This window comes from Solea solea, chromosome 7 (genome assembly GCF_958295425.1).
Source record: "Solea solea chromosome 7, fSolSol10.1, whole genome shotgun sequence".
Lineage (NCBI taxonomy): Eukaryota > Metazoa > Chordata > Actinopteri > Pleuronectiformes > Soleidae > Solea > Solea solea.
Window position 1 is genome coordinate 20,941,349 of NC_081140.1, and position 14,092 is coordinate 20,955,440.

Consider the following 14,092-nt stretch of genomic DNA (forward strand, 5'->3'; position numbering starts at 1 on the left):
AAATAAGGATTGTAGTGTAGTTTTTACATCAGATGAGCTGAGTTTCACTCTGAAATGAGGGATAAATCTGGACGCTGTGCGCTGAACGACACACACACACACACATACAGGTGTGAGCAGCAGGAGTCAGGCCGGGGTCGGGATAGAGAAGCATCAGCAGCATCAGCATCAGCAGCAGCGTCACACGTACTTTACGCACAGTCAGTGAATGAACGGAGGCAGGGACCCGGTGGAGGATGCTGCTGACACTGGCTCAATGTGGCTTCTTCTGTGGGTTTATTTACCAGGTAGCAGCGGTCTGGTCGCCGGTCCTGGTGTAAAATGCACTGGAGCAGACCGGGCGTGCTGGTCGGCCTAGCTCAGCTCGGCTCGCTTCTCCTCTTTCTATCCTAGTACTTTTTTTTTTATTATTTCCAGGTCAAAACCTCAGTTTCCTGTGCGGCTTGTTTGTACTAAAAATGGCCGGAGATGGTGGCGCTCTGAAGGATATCAATGAGATTAAGTCCCAGTTCCGGACCAGAGAGGGCTTCTACAAGCTGCTCACCCTCTCGGACTCGCAGCAGCGGGGCGGACTGGCGCGGGGTCCGTCCGCTGGAGCCACGCTGGGCCCCGGGCCTGGACCCGGTCCGATACCCGGCGGAGGGGTCGGGCTACTGCAGGGGCCCGGGGCTGCCGCCGCCGCTGCTGCCGCCGCCGCTGCCGCCGCCGCCTCCTCTTCTTCCAATGCTGCAGCCAACTCTTCTCCGGCGGGCTTTCTGCCGCCGGTCCGGGTGTCTATGGTCAAACTGCAGCCTGAAGATCCGAGCGAAGAGTCGGAGCGGGTGTGCTTTAACATCGGCAGGGAGCTGTATTTCTACACCTACACTAACATCAAGAAGGTTAGTGAGCATGAGCCCCCTCATCCTCCTCTCTTGGTCAGGATGACAGATTGCATGGTCAGGCTTAGCTTAGCCGTGCTACAGCCGTGCTACAGCCGTGCTACAGCCGTGCTACAGCCGTGCTACAGCCGTGCTACAGCCGTGCTAGCCTGCGCCGCTATTTTGATGCTGTGTTAGCTTGTATTTCATCATCTGTCTCCCGTGCCTCTTCTGCTGATGCTGGAAACATGCACCCATTGCAACTCTATTTGTTATGCAGTGCAACATAGAGAGTCTGATATTTAGGCAGACCAGTGGAGGAGCAGCCGGGCATCAGTGTCACAGTGATCGGGACAGGAACCTCTGACACTGCTCCACTCACTGCTGCTTCTCTCTGTGTGAAACAATGTCAAACCACAGACTGCTGCTGCATTTCACTGTCATCATGTGCTCTGATCACACTGTGACTGCCCTCAAACACAGGTGTGTGTGTGTGTGTGTGTGTGTGTGTGGAGTAGAACTGAAAAAATAGCTTTTTATATAGTTTTTTGTAGATTACTAAATGTAAATGCATAAAACAGAGAAACAAGAACAATAAAATGATGCTAATTGTACAGTTTACCAGCTTTTCAGTGACTGAATTTCATATTATACATTAGATCCTACATTACAACAACATTAAGGCCTAAATGTTTTTGAACTGTAGGTCTCATCACTGCAACTTCCACGTCTCCCTGTGACCTTTTACAGTTCCCATGGTAGTTTCCTTCCATGGACTGTCTTCACTCACTGACGCTTGCACACAGCCTCAAAACAAATGCCCATACAAACCTGCTTTAATCCTTCCTTGTGCTCACATTGGGCTTTTAAGACTTAACCTCCTAATGTTCTTCCATTAGAGAACAAACTACACAGTCATCCTATCTGGCTCAGTTGTTAGTATTCAAAATAGCTTCAAATAAACTCTCGAGTGGTTTCTGTCATTTACACTGGCAGCACAGAAGAATTAACAAGATAAATTATCATGACAAGGCAAAACTGTCAGACATAAAAACAGTGTGAAACATATGATCTCTGTCTTGCAGATTCAGTTAATCATCCTCACTCTCTGTGTCAGGGTTTTGTTGATGTCATGATTCAATGCAGGATGACCTCACCAAATCCTCAGACATTCACTGTGCTGTCGGCCATGTTGTTTTCTGGCCTTTGTAGTTGGAAACAAAAACGTGATCAACTCTGAATCTACTGTGATGGATCTCTCCCATCACATCTTTCTTTCTGACACTAACATTTGATGTTTACCATTGATCTTGTGCATAGATGACAAATCCAATCAAAGTTGAAACTGCCATGAGAATATCTGTTTAACTTTTCATCAAAATAAGAAAAGTCATCACGAAATAAGAAAGGATGTATATATTTAGGCATTAAAATAGTGGATCATTGTGACCACCACAGTGTGGAGAAGGTGGACACCTTCACAAGGATCTGACAATGACCGCCCTTACCACTGCTGTTGTCACCTGAGGCCACAAATCCTTAGGGACATTATGGGGCACGATGGAGAGCCTCCTGACAGGCTGCACCACCACCTGGTTTGGGAGCTGCACCACCACAGACAACAGCACAATACATCATCAGATGGAAGCTCCCCATCCAACAGGATAGGATCTATATACACACAGTGGTGCTTCAGGAAGTCCCTGACATTCATCCAGGTCACATCTCACCGTCCCTCCCTACAGGCTGTTCTCCCTCCTGCCCTCTGGAGGTACAGGAACTTAAAAACATGGACCAACAGACTAAAGAGACAGTTTCTTTTGCCAGGCCATAAGACTGCTTAATAAACAACTCACTGAAAACAGCCCCATCACAGTGTGGTGTGTCATTCCTGTGCAATAACTTTAATACTCTTTAAAGATGTAGTGTGTAACCTAATATCATATAATGTAAACAAATATCCATTACTTTCAAACCATTGTCAGATGACTTCACACAATGCTGATTAAGTCTATCAGCTCCACACGACTCTGTCTTTGTTCCTCAAAATGTCAGTGTGTTGTTTTTGTGTATGTGGTAACACAGATAGATGCATTTTACATCACAAATGATGGAGAGAAGGCAGAGGCATAATATACCACTGTAAAGTAGTAAACTTAAGGTCAAGGAATTAACCCTAGTTCTCTGAAACATGATTATGGTTGTGAGATACTGAAATGAATGTTGAAAGACAACGGTTGGAATATGGACCTAGAGTCGTTCTCTCTCAAAGCTGATGTGTGGGGTAAGTCTGGAGGGCAGCAACATTAGCAGCGTTTTGGTGTGGAAATACAAATTTTGAATCTTTATGTTTTTGTGTGAATTCTTGCCCCAAATCTCAGCTTGTGATCCATCACTCACTTGCTTGTACATCATGGTTGTCTTTTTTCACTTTGTCTGCAGGCCGTAGACCTCAGTAAGCCGATAGACAAGAGAATCTACAAGGGGACTCAGCCAACATGTCATGATTTCAACCAGTACTCGGCCACAGCAGAGAGTGTTGCTCTCATTGTTGGTTTCTCAGCAGGCCAAGTCCAGTATCTCGACCCGATTAAGAAGGAGACCAGCAAACTCTTCAATGAGGAGGTATTCTATTGCCTGCATGGTAGTTTCCTCTGTACTTGCCAAAGAGCAGAGGTTCCTGCCCCATTTTCACCAAGCCCTACAGTCTTTATGTAACACAGTTATTTGTATTTTAGTCGTCAAATGTTGTGAAAGGTACAAAAATAACCAGTCCATGCAATGCCACTTTTTGCCAGCTTTCTGTTATAGTATCTAGCACTGTGATCTAGCACATGAAGGTCAGAGCTAGTCACACTGCAGTACGGTGATTGGTCGACAGAATCATCAACTGTGTTATATATAAATAAACCTTTATTTGTGACAGAGAGAAGATTAAACGCTGGTTTTGTGCATTTTGTGATGAATAATGTCAGAACAGGTGTGACGGCACATTCATTTAAAGTAGCTGATGCAGCTATGGCCTTTACGCCCCACAGTGGATCAATGTTTACTGTTCCAAAACATACCGAACGTGAAACACGTCTTTCATGCTGATGGGATTAAGGCTGACAAATAAGTTGTTACACAATTTTTTTAAATCAAGTTTAGATGCTGTGATGTGATGTGATGTGATGTGTTTCTCCTAACATGTTTAGGTGTTTTTGCAGTCTTTTATAGTTTAGAGAGTGTGTTAAACTGGCTTTTTCCGTTAAATGGAATTCTCTTTAATGGGGTTCCCAATTAAATTAGATAGATTGGGGAATCTCTTAACCTCCCTGGGATTTGCAAATCAAATCTTTTTTTCTGCTGCTACAAATCACACTTGTTTTGTGGTCTCTGTGGTCACTCACCTCCCATTCTTTCTTTTTGCATGTGTTTTTCTCGGTAGTTTATATTAAATGATTCTAGCTCATGCATCATGGTACCAATGTGATCACTTAATCTAGAATCTACATAAATGTAGCTCCTACATACAATATGTCAATATGCCATCCATACCTCCTGCATTCTGATAGGTTCCTTCAATCACCTCCTTTATTATTCCCTCTTTTGTTTTATCCTAATGTCTTTATCCTTTGTCTTTCTTTCTTCCCTGTTCTCCTCCTCGTCTCCAACCTTTCCTTGCTCACCTCCTTTCTGTTTTCCAGAGGTTGATAGACAAATCCAAGGTGACATGTCTAAAATGGCTTCCCAAGTCAGAGAACCTGTTCCTGGCCTCCCACGCCAGTGGACACCTCTACCTCTACAACGTGGATCACCCATGTGGCACCACGGCCCCACAGTACTCTCTGCTGCGGCAGGGGGAAGGCTTCGCAGTTTACGCCTGTAAAACCAAGACGCCGCGCAACCCGCTGTTGCGATGGGCGGTGGGTGAGGGGGGCCTCAATGAGTTTGCTTTCTCCCCGGATGGTGTGCATGTAGCATGTGTTGGTCAGGATGGCTGCTTGCGAGTCTTCCATTTTGATTCGATGGAGCTGCAGGGTGTAATGAAGAGCTACTTTGGTGGGCTACTGTGTGTGTCATGGAGTCCAGATGGGAAATATCTCGCCACGGGTGGAGAGGATGACCTGGTTACCGTCTGGTCATTTGCAGAGAGCAGAGTGGTAGCAAGGGGGCATGGCCACAAGTCGTGGGTCAATGTGGTGGCATTTGACCCCTTCACAACCTCCCTCGAAGACGATGAGCCTATGGAGCTTAGTGGCAGTGAGGAGGACCTCCACCAGGGGGTGCCAAACAATTCCATGCACTTTGGGCGTGTCCGAACAAGCAGCACGTTGTCGCGTCTTTCTCGGCACAGCTCCAAAGGTGGTGGCTCGGCATCGGTCACATACCGGTTTGGCTCAGTGGGGCAGGACACCCAGTTCTGCCTGTGGGACCTGACAGATGACGTGTTGTACCCACGCCTGCCACTGTCACGCGCCTTTACTAACACTTTTGGACCATCACTGTCCAACTCTGGCAGTGGAGTTGTCAACAGCACCTCAGGTGGGGGAGGAAGTGGAGGGGTTGAGGGGCATCATCACCCACCAAACACCAATACTGGCACATCCAACCCACCAACACTCCCTTTACCGCTTCCTCGCTCCCTCTCACGCTCCAACTCTCTACCCCACCCGGCTGTGGCAAATACCTCCAAGAGTCAGGGTGCCTCAGAGGGTGGTGGGGGAGGAGGAGGAGGTGGAGGAAGCAGTGGAGCAGGAAACACTACTCCATTCAGCATAGGTCGTTTTGCCACACTGTCACTCCAGGAGCGCAAGTCAGACAAGTCTGGTGGGAGTGGTGGTGTGGAGAAGGAGCATAAGCGCTACCATAGCCTTGGCAACATTAGCAAAAGCAACGATAAAATCAATGTGGCGCCGAGGAGCAATCGTCTGGACGCTGCTAAGGTCTTAGGCACCACACTGTGCCCACGCATGCATGAGGTGCCACTGCTGGAACCACTGGTGTGCAAGAAGATAGCACATGAGAGGCTGACAGTACTGGTGTTTATGGACGACTGTATCATCACCGCCTGCCAAGAGGGTCTCATCTGCACCTGGGCACGGCCGGGGAAGGCGGTATGTCTTTGAATCTTTCCATAGAAAATATTTTGATAGTATTTTATATTCCATGAAGTTAAAACAGAGTGATGTCAAACAGACAAGATGAAGAGTGGATGTCGGATTTTCTTTGGTGTATTTTTCTCAAATTACATTTTTACCTTTCTGAGTTCTCCACTAAATATATATTACATAATTGCTAAATATTAGTCAGTTTTTTACTTATTTTAGTTAAAAGAATTTAACTCATACAATTTTCAACATAAATTTGGGTCATTCCATTTTCCTCCACTGTGGATTTCCTTATTTCAAGAAATTCATTATGGAATTGTTAATTAGCCTACTTACTATTACTTTATAGTTCAACATAAAAAAACCTGAGTGAACATGTGAGACTTCACCTCTTCAAAAGCCAAATAAATGACTCAGCTTGAGATTTGATCACATCTCCACTGCACTGCAATAATGGCTTCTCAACTTCCTGCACTTAAAAGTGAAGTCTGGATTTTCCAGGTCTGATTGTGCATTGTGTCTGAATGTCCTTTATGTTTTGTCTTTCTCACTCAGAACTTGACAGCACAGAATGGGAACTCTCCGAGTGGCACAGTGGTATAGCTGGAGGAGAAGCTTTGCACTCATCCCTTCCTCCCTCCATCTCCTACCTTGTTCTTTGTCATCTTCTCTCTGTTTATCCTCAAATTGTTAGACTGTGCCCAAACTACAAGTGCAGTATTATACCCTCACTATAACTCTGTGCGCTTGCCATAACCCAAAACCTGTTTCCTGTCAATTTAACTCTCATGGTGACATCAGTTTCTTGAGCAACACTTCTGAAACAAGCAGATAGACTAGGTTCTCTGACAGCTGTCATCTTTCAGCATGGCAGAGCCATCGTGCACAAGCCAGGTCATTTATGAAAACTTTCCACAATTTGGTATGAGAGAACCTGATGTGCTTGCACTGAGCCTTGGCATCAACGTAATTCAGCAGCTGTGGAATGAGGTGGGATGTAGATTTTAAACTGCAGAAGGCCTTGTGTTGCTAATGCTAATTTGGCTGAATGGGGAAAAAATACAAACAGATTCCAAAATCCAATTTATTTATTTATTTATTGGAAAAATCAGCAGCAAATTAGATGCTATGTTGCATGATCAGCCATCACATGTCATTGATGTCCTCCTCACTGCTGCTAATGTTGAGTTGCCCACATACTTGTGGCCATATAATGTTTGAAAACTTGTACTTTTATAATTATTTTGTCCTACAGTAGCAACTACTGTGGGTGATTTGTTCAAAATTCAAGTTTAATGGCTGAGTCATCCATAGCAAAGTTTAGATCCACAAATTCAAAAAACTCATCTGTATTAATTGTTTGTACAGATTCTTTAGATGAGCCCTTTCTATTATACAACTTTGTCCTTTTTCCAAAAGCACATGCTGTGTTTTATTATTAATCCTTCACTTTTCATGTGGGTTCATTTTCATTGACATTGTCATAAAAATGAGATGCTACAGGTATGAATCCTAATGTTCTATGGTGATCTGCACTGCTTGTTTGTCCGGAAGTGTTTTTCAACTCATGTCACCGTGTGAGTAATGTGTTCTCAGTGCTTCAGCCAAACACTGAATCAAACACATCATTTGTCATTTTCTGAGAATTCATCTGAAGCGACAAGGAGTGATTGGCAGGCCATGCTCAGCCCTGCCTTCATCCAAGCCATCCCTTTTCTCATTCATGCAAAAAGACACTGCAAAAGCCACGGCCATTGTATTTAAGTTATTTATTTTATCACAAGACTGTGTAGTAATTTATACTGTAAATACTGAAAATACTCTATAAATACAAAAAATGTGTAAATGTGTATGGAAACGACTCGGCAGCAAGGAAGCGAAGAAGAAGCAGAAAAGATGAAGAATATTAATATATGAAGATCCTTCTATTGTATGTAAGAACACAGTTATAAGTTGAATGTCTGCTGTTTTATGGAACTTGAAGATGTCATTGTGTTTTTTATTTTGTGTGATAGTTTCTCCAGTTTGTCCCTGAACATGAGCTGGGTTTAATATGTCAGTAGGGACGGAAGCATTTTGGGTCCGACTTTTTAGAGTTTGACCCAAGTGGAGCACAGAGAGCAAATATCAGCTTCACGTTATAACTAATTCTGCTTAACAACATGCGTGGACATACGTCATCTTAAAAAAAAAAAAAGTCTTATGAACAAACACTCTGGCACATTCCGAACGTAAAAACGGCTTTCACACACACACACACAACAAACACAATCCCCTTTAAGGTGTAGCATCATATATCATTTCCTGTGTCTTAGACTTCATTCCTGTTGCACCTGAATTGCCTCTTGCAAAAATTTGCACAAACAATAAACTCACAGTTCATCCTGAGTTGTCATGGCTGATGTTAGAAGGTGTTATTTTCCTGACTGATCTGATCTCTGTGTAAAACCACTCCCATGTCCCCACCTTGCCTTGGATTTGTTTGCTGCAGAGGATACAACGGGTGTGCATCTTGAGAGGAAAAGATTTATTACCTTTCACTAGATTAGAAATTTGGCTTAGCGGGGTCTCAGGCGATTATTGAATGTTGTGCTTGTTGAAATTTTTCCTCAGATTATTAAGTGAGAAAACAATCTAAACATGTTGCAAACAAAAACCTGGTTTGAGCTGCCATCAGTATGTGAAAAGGTGTTTTGTGTGGTGAAAAAAAATCTCCTTTGACACATAGAAGTTCAATGTTTGCCATTTTGCAATAGTTTTTCCTGAACACGATGAGATGAAGTGTGATTATATGATATGATTATAAATATGACATTAAAAACACAACATGAATTGCTTTGTCACGTTGAACAGACTAAAAACTCTTGCTTGAAACTTTGCTGCATCATGTTGCCTGGATTCCTCTTCTGTTCTTCAGTTCAGTTCACAGAGCAGCAGCTGCTTGAGCCAGTGTTTAGAGCATTTTACGACCCAGTCAACAGCAACAAGCAGCAGAGGCTGCTCAAACGATTAGATGGTAAATGCCATAGATACAACCGATATACTCATCTTGTGTTGTGATTTATGACATATCAAAACCAGCTGGACGATGTTAGTGCAGCGTGCCAGCAGTGTTTATTTTTATCAGGGTTTGTGTTTTGGGTTTTTTACGTGTTCACATTGTTGTTACTTATTTGGGACCTTCTCTGGTGAACATGCCAACCTCCTGAGGTCAACTTCTTATCATGGGACCAAAGCCTAGGCCACATATGCCAGTGCAAGGTCCTAGTAAGTGTGTGTGTGAGAGAGAGAGCGAGAGAGAGAGATAGATTTACATTCTATTAATAGCAAAGAAACTTCCAACACTGCAGGATTCAGGGTTATGCCCTTGGAGCAATGGACAAACCTCCCCTTTCCTTGCACTGCAGTTTGAGGTTATTGTTCTAATCTTTGTTGTCATAGCAACAGCACGTCTACAAGTGTATCTTGAATACGCCCCTGGGTTTTCAAGTGCATCTTGGCTGTGAGGTTAAATTAATGCTTCATCACGTCAGAGATGAGACAAACCTGAACCTGCTTGAGTCAGTCATTAAAAGAAACAATTCAACCCGACATGAAAAACATCCATACCCACCTTCTCCTTAAGATGGAAGTTTGACACAAGCAGATGTCAATCAGTTAGAATATTTCCACACAGGTTGTGCAGTTGAATCCAAGTATAGTATGGTCACATGTTTGGATTGCGTTACCTTGCAATCACACTGAAACCTTTTTTGTTCCTTTTCTTCTCTTTCTCATTACTGTGTCTTATTTTGTTTTTTTCTTTTGGCTCATGATACACACGTTGATTGAATGTGACTGGCTAATGTGTGAACTTCAACTGTTTTAGAGATAATAGATGGGAGGAAAAAAAACAACTTAATTGTCAGTTTTAATTGCATTTTTATTTACTTTTTATCACAGTCATTACAGAACTACAATAGCAGTGACTGCGGATGAGAAGAAGTGTTTGCTCATATGCGTTTAACTCAAATATATTCAACCAGAAGTAAAAAGAAAAAGAATCTATTCCCAAATAACATATTTGTTTGTTTTTAGGGTGACATCCTCATGTCAAAACCTGTCAGCCTAATTACTATGACTGCTGTGCTGATCCTGTTTCATCCAGTACTATCCTGTTCATTCACAAAACAGTCATCCAAGGATTTAAATAATTATATGCCATTTATAAACCACAATTATGTGCTTCTTTCTGTCAGGAGGATGGTGACGATATGTGAGTGTTTAACCAGAGCTGAATGAGGGAGGTGAAGATGAACCACACTGTGAACACAACATTCTAATGATATTATTGACAGGGATCTCTGATCACATGAACAGCTGAGCGCTGCAGCCAGAGTAAACTAGTAAACTGTTGTTCACAGGCAGGGTGGACAGGAACAACCTGCATGTTCTGTCAACACAATTCTACAAACTGAAAATTAAAACATTTCCTCCTGATGCACTGTACTGCACAAAAAGCAACTCAACTATTTAATGCCACAAGAAACATTATCTTAACATATTTTGGGTGTTTTGTTTGTTTTGTTTTTTTTACACATGTTCTTATTTGTCCCTGTGTGCTAGTGTAAAATATGCATTCTCCATTATCACCATTCAGTGACCACATGCACTGACTGAAACCCACACACACACACACACACACACACACACCTTCCCACACTTGATGCCTGTTCTGGTGGGAGTTATAACACAGAATGACATCACTGTATCCAGTTTGTATATGGAGATCTGTTATTAAAATTGATTAAAGCTTAAACACTAAGTTTGTTTCTTGCGTGTGTACGTGTGCTAAGTATTAAGCTGGTTTTGGGCAGATATATAGCTAATACTATAATGTTGTGTTTCTCAATCCGCCAACACACCTGATTCAAATGGTCAACTCGACATCAGCTCTGGAAAAACCTGATAACGACCCCTTCATTTGAATCAGGTGTGTTGGAGCAGTGCAACCTGAGGACCAGGACTGGTAAACACAGAATCAATCATTTAACCATAAATGTTATCTTATTGAATACTTACAAAACTTTAACATGCTTTTATGTGGTGGATTTTTCCAAGTAAGGCATATTTACTTCAGGGTCTGTGTACTTTTTGACCGTTTTTCGTTTAAACCAATTAAAGAGAAAACGAAAAAACGCTGTTTTTTCGTTTTCGTTGTCAATATCAAAAAATGAGAAAACCAAATTCAAATAAACAGCCCAATTTTGTTTGTTTTGGCTATTTATTTTGCCTTTTTTCCTTCTGAGGGACGAAGTGAAGGACAGGAAGTTATGTGACCCAAAAGTAAAAGCAAAGAAACAAAATAGACAGACAGACAGATAGATAGAGTGATGTTTACCCTCGCTACCAGTAGGTGGCAGTATGATGTGCCTGACCTGTATGCCTGGTTTGCTCATAGGCCTATAATTGTCCAGGTTATTGATAGAGATGTACTGAATGATATTCGTTTCATCTGGTATTTGTTGGTTTATTTGCAACATTTTAGGCCTGTATACAGCATGTATTTTATCTGTATGTTTTTATCGCGGAAGTGGCTTTTAAAGGAAGTTTCAGTATTGGCGCGCGAATGCTCAAACCAATCAGGAAGAAGGGAGAGTGAACGTGGACTCTCCCTTCTCCCTTCTTCCTGATTGGTTTGAGCATTCGTGCGCCAATACTCGCGCCAATACATGGTACACTGTTACATTGTTACATTGTTACATCTGTATTAATGTATTAATGTATGCTCTTAAACAAAAAGTTACTTAAAGCACACACTTTGTCCATGTTTGCGTGACAAGGAGATGAGGAAAGAGGAGACGAGGAAAGGATGATGGAGCAGCATCAGCCTCTGCAGGACGGAGACGATAATGTGAAGTTGCCCCAAGTTAATTTTCTGTTTTCATGCGTTCACAGAAACCAGCAGCGAAACACATGGACTGGATTTCAGTGACTGGACTGGATGTGATTTACCTGTGTGAGTAGACAAACAGATTTCCTTCTATTTTCTTTTGTTCTTTCTTTCCTTTCTGTCCTCTTTCATCCTCTTATTGCTGTCCTTTTCCCCTTCCTTCCATCGTTTCTTTTTTCATTTCTACTCTGGGCCCTCCTTCCAGCCCTTCTTTCTTTCTTTCTGCCATTGCACCTTTCTTTTCATTCATTTTTTTTATTTCTTTCCTCCATCCCTTCTTTCATTTCTTTCCTTATCTTACATCCTTTATTACTTTCCTTTTTACTGTCTTCTTCTGTCACCATATTTCTTTCAATGCCACTTTTTGTTATTTATGTCTAACTTTCTTTCTATCCATTCTCTCTCCTCTCCTTTCTTTCTTTTCTTTTTTGATTCAATGAAGTTTTAGTGCGGCCAGCTGGGGGCGTCACAGCCATTTCACCCCATCAGCGTGGATTAAGAAGTTTGAAGAATTATTTTTGTATAAATTAATAGAAAATGGCTCTTTATTTTTTTCCATTGCTTTGAAAAGTCACCTGATTCTTGACACTTTAACTTCATTTATTATTCACACTTAAGTGCTGCATTGGGAGTTGTTCCATCTTTTGGATTTGTGAACAATAAGTTAACTGTTAATTTTTATTTATTTTTTGGAATATTTTCTGGTTTCTTTGCTCATTAGAAAAAAGACGTCATTACAACAGAATCATTTGAGAACATCATCATTTCCAGGTTTGACAAACACTAATCAATATTTTTCTACATTTCATGACATTTCATGGACCAAACTATTACTCCATTCATTGAGAAAATTAATTGATTATAAATATATTCGTTAGCTGCAGCTCTACTACGGTGGCCTTGAAGTGCAAATCACCAACACAAATGGGAAAACACAACATTAACTGAAATGCAACAACCAGTTTCAGTTAATGTTCTTGTGTTTTGGTTGTTGTTTCAGTTGATGTAGTTGACCTTTGTGTTTCAGTTACCGTTGTTGTGTTTCGGTTGACGTGTTGGGTTTCAGTTGACGTTGTTTTCCTATTTGTGTTGGTGATTTGCACTTCAAGGCCACCGTAGTAGAGCTGCAGCTAACAATTATATTCATAATCAATTAATTCTCGATGAATGGAGTAATCGTAATATAATTTCATATTATATGAATATGAAATTATATATTATGAAAATATCCTTGACATGTCCTCACCACCTTCTGCAGAGACTTCCAGCAGGCTCTCGATGGTCCCTCTGTAGAAGGTGGAGAGGATGGGAGGGGGGAGAGACACCCTTCTCATCCGTTGCAGGAAGTGTAGGCGCTGCTGGGCTTTCTTCACCAGGGAAGTGGTGTGAAGTGTTCAGCTGAGGTTGAGATCTATAAAAAAGCGGGAATCTTGAAACAAGTGTGAAAAATATACATGGTCTAAAGATTCTATACACATTAAGTACAGTACACATAGATGAAATGGCTCCAGCATTAGTTTCCCTTTTGTGAGTGTCTGATACTCAAAGGCATGAGATGAATAGTCTGATGGTCACACTTATCCATGCTCAGGACAAACAGAAATAACATCATATTTCTTAATATGTAAGGCTCGTGGGGAAATGAAGGCCTTTCAGCATTGAAATGAAAAAAATATTTGATAATATAGGTGGACTTACCACCGTAAAAAACGGTGCTTTTTCGTTTTCTCATTAATTGGTTTAAAGTTTAAAGAGAAAACGTTTTTTCGTTTTTTTTAAACGAAAAAACGGACGGTCAAAACGTACACGGACCAAAACAGACACCCTATTTTCATTTGCTTTTTGTTTTTCATTCCAGTTCATTCAGCAAATATAACTTTTACAGCAGACATGTTTTATCAAACTAATGGTTTCAAACTAGTTTATTTAAGCACATATTTACTGTAGATTCATTCTGTACAATATTGTATCTATCTGTTCATTCACAATAACAAGTGCCTCCCTCGTTGGTGAACGGTAAGAGGCGCTGGTCCGTACGTTCTGACCGTCCGTTTTTCGTTTAAACCAATTAACGTCACACACACACACACACACACACATATATATGTACTACTCTACAATCAGAATCAGAATCACCTTTATTGTCATTATACAGTGTACAACGAGATTAAAGGACAGCTCTAGTAGTACAAGTGAAGAGATAAAAGAAG

General features: G+C 41.7%; 1 protein-coding gene across 1 annotated transcript; it reads left to right on the forward strand.

The window, feature by feature from the left end:
• The first annotated feature begins 120 nt into the window (after positions 1–120).
• Positions 121–10,754, forward strand: zmp:0000000529 (WD repeat-containing protein 20). Its single transcript, XM_058633805.1, has 4 exons — positions 121–878; positions 3,300–3,482; positions 4,547–5,956; positions 6,506–10,754. Exons 1-4 carry the CDS (start codon positions 459–461, stop codon positions 6,551–6,553), a joined length of 2,061 nt encoding a protein of 686 aa, XP_058489788.1. The 5' UTR covers positions 121–458; the 3' UTR covers positions 6,554–10,754.
• The last annotated feature ends 3,338 nt before the right edge of the window (positions 10,755–14,092 follow it).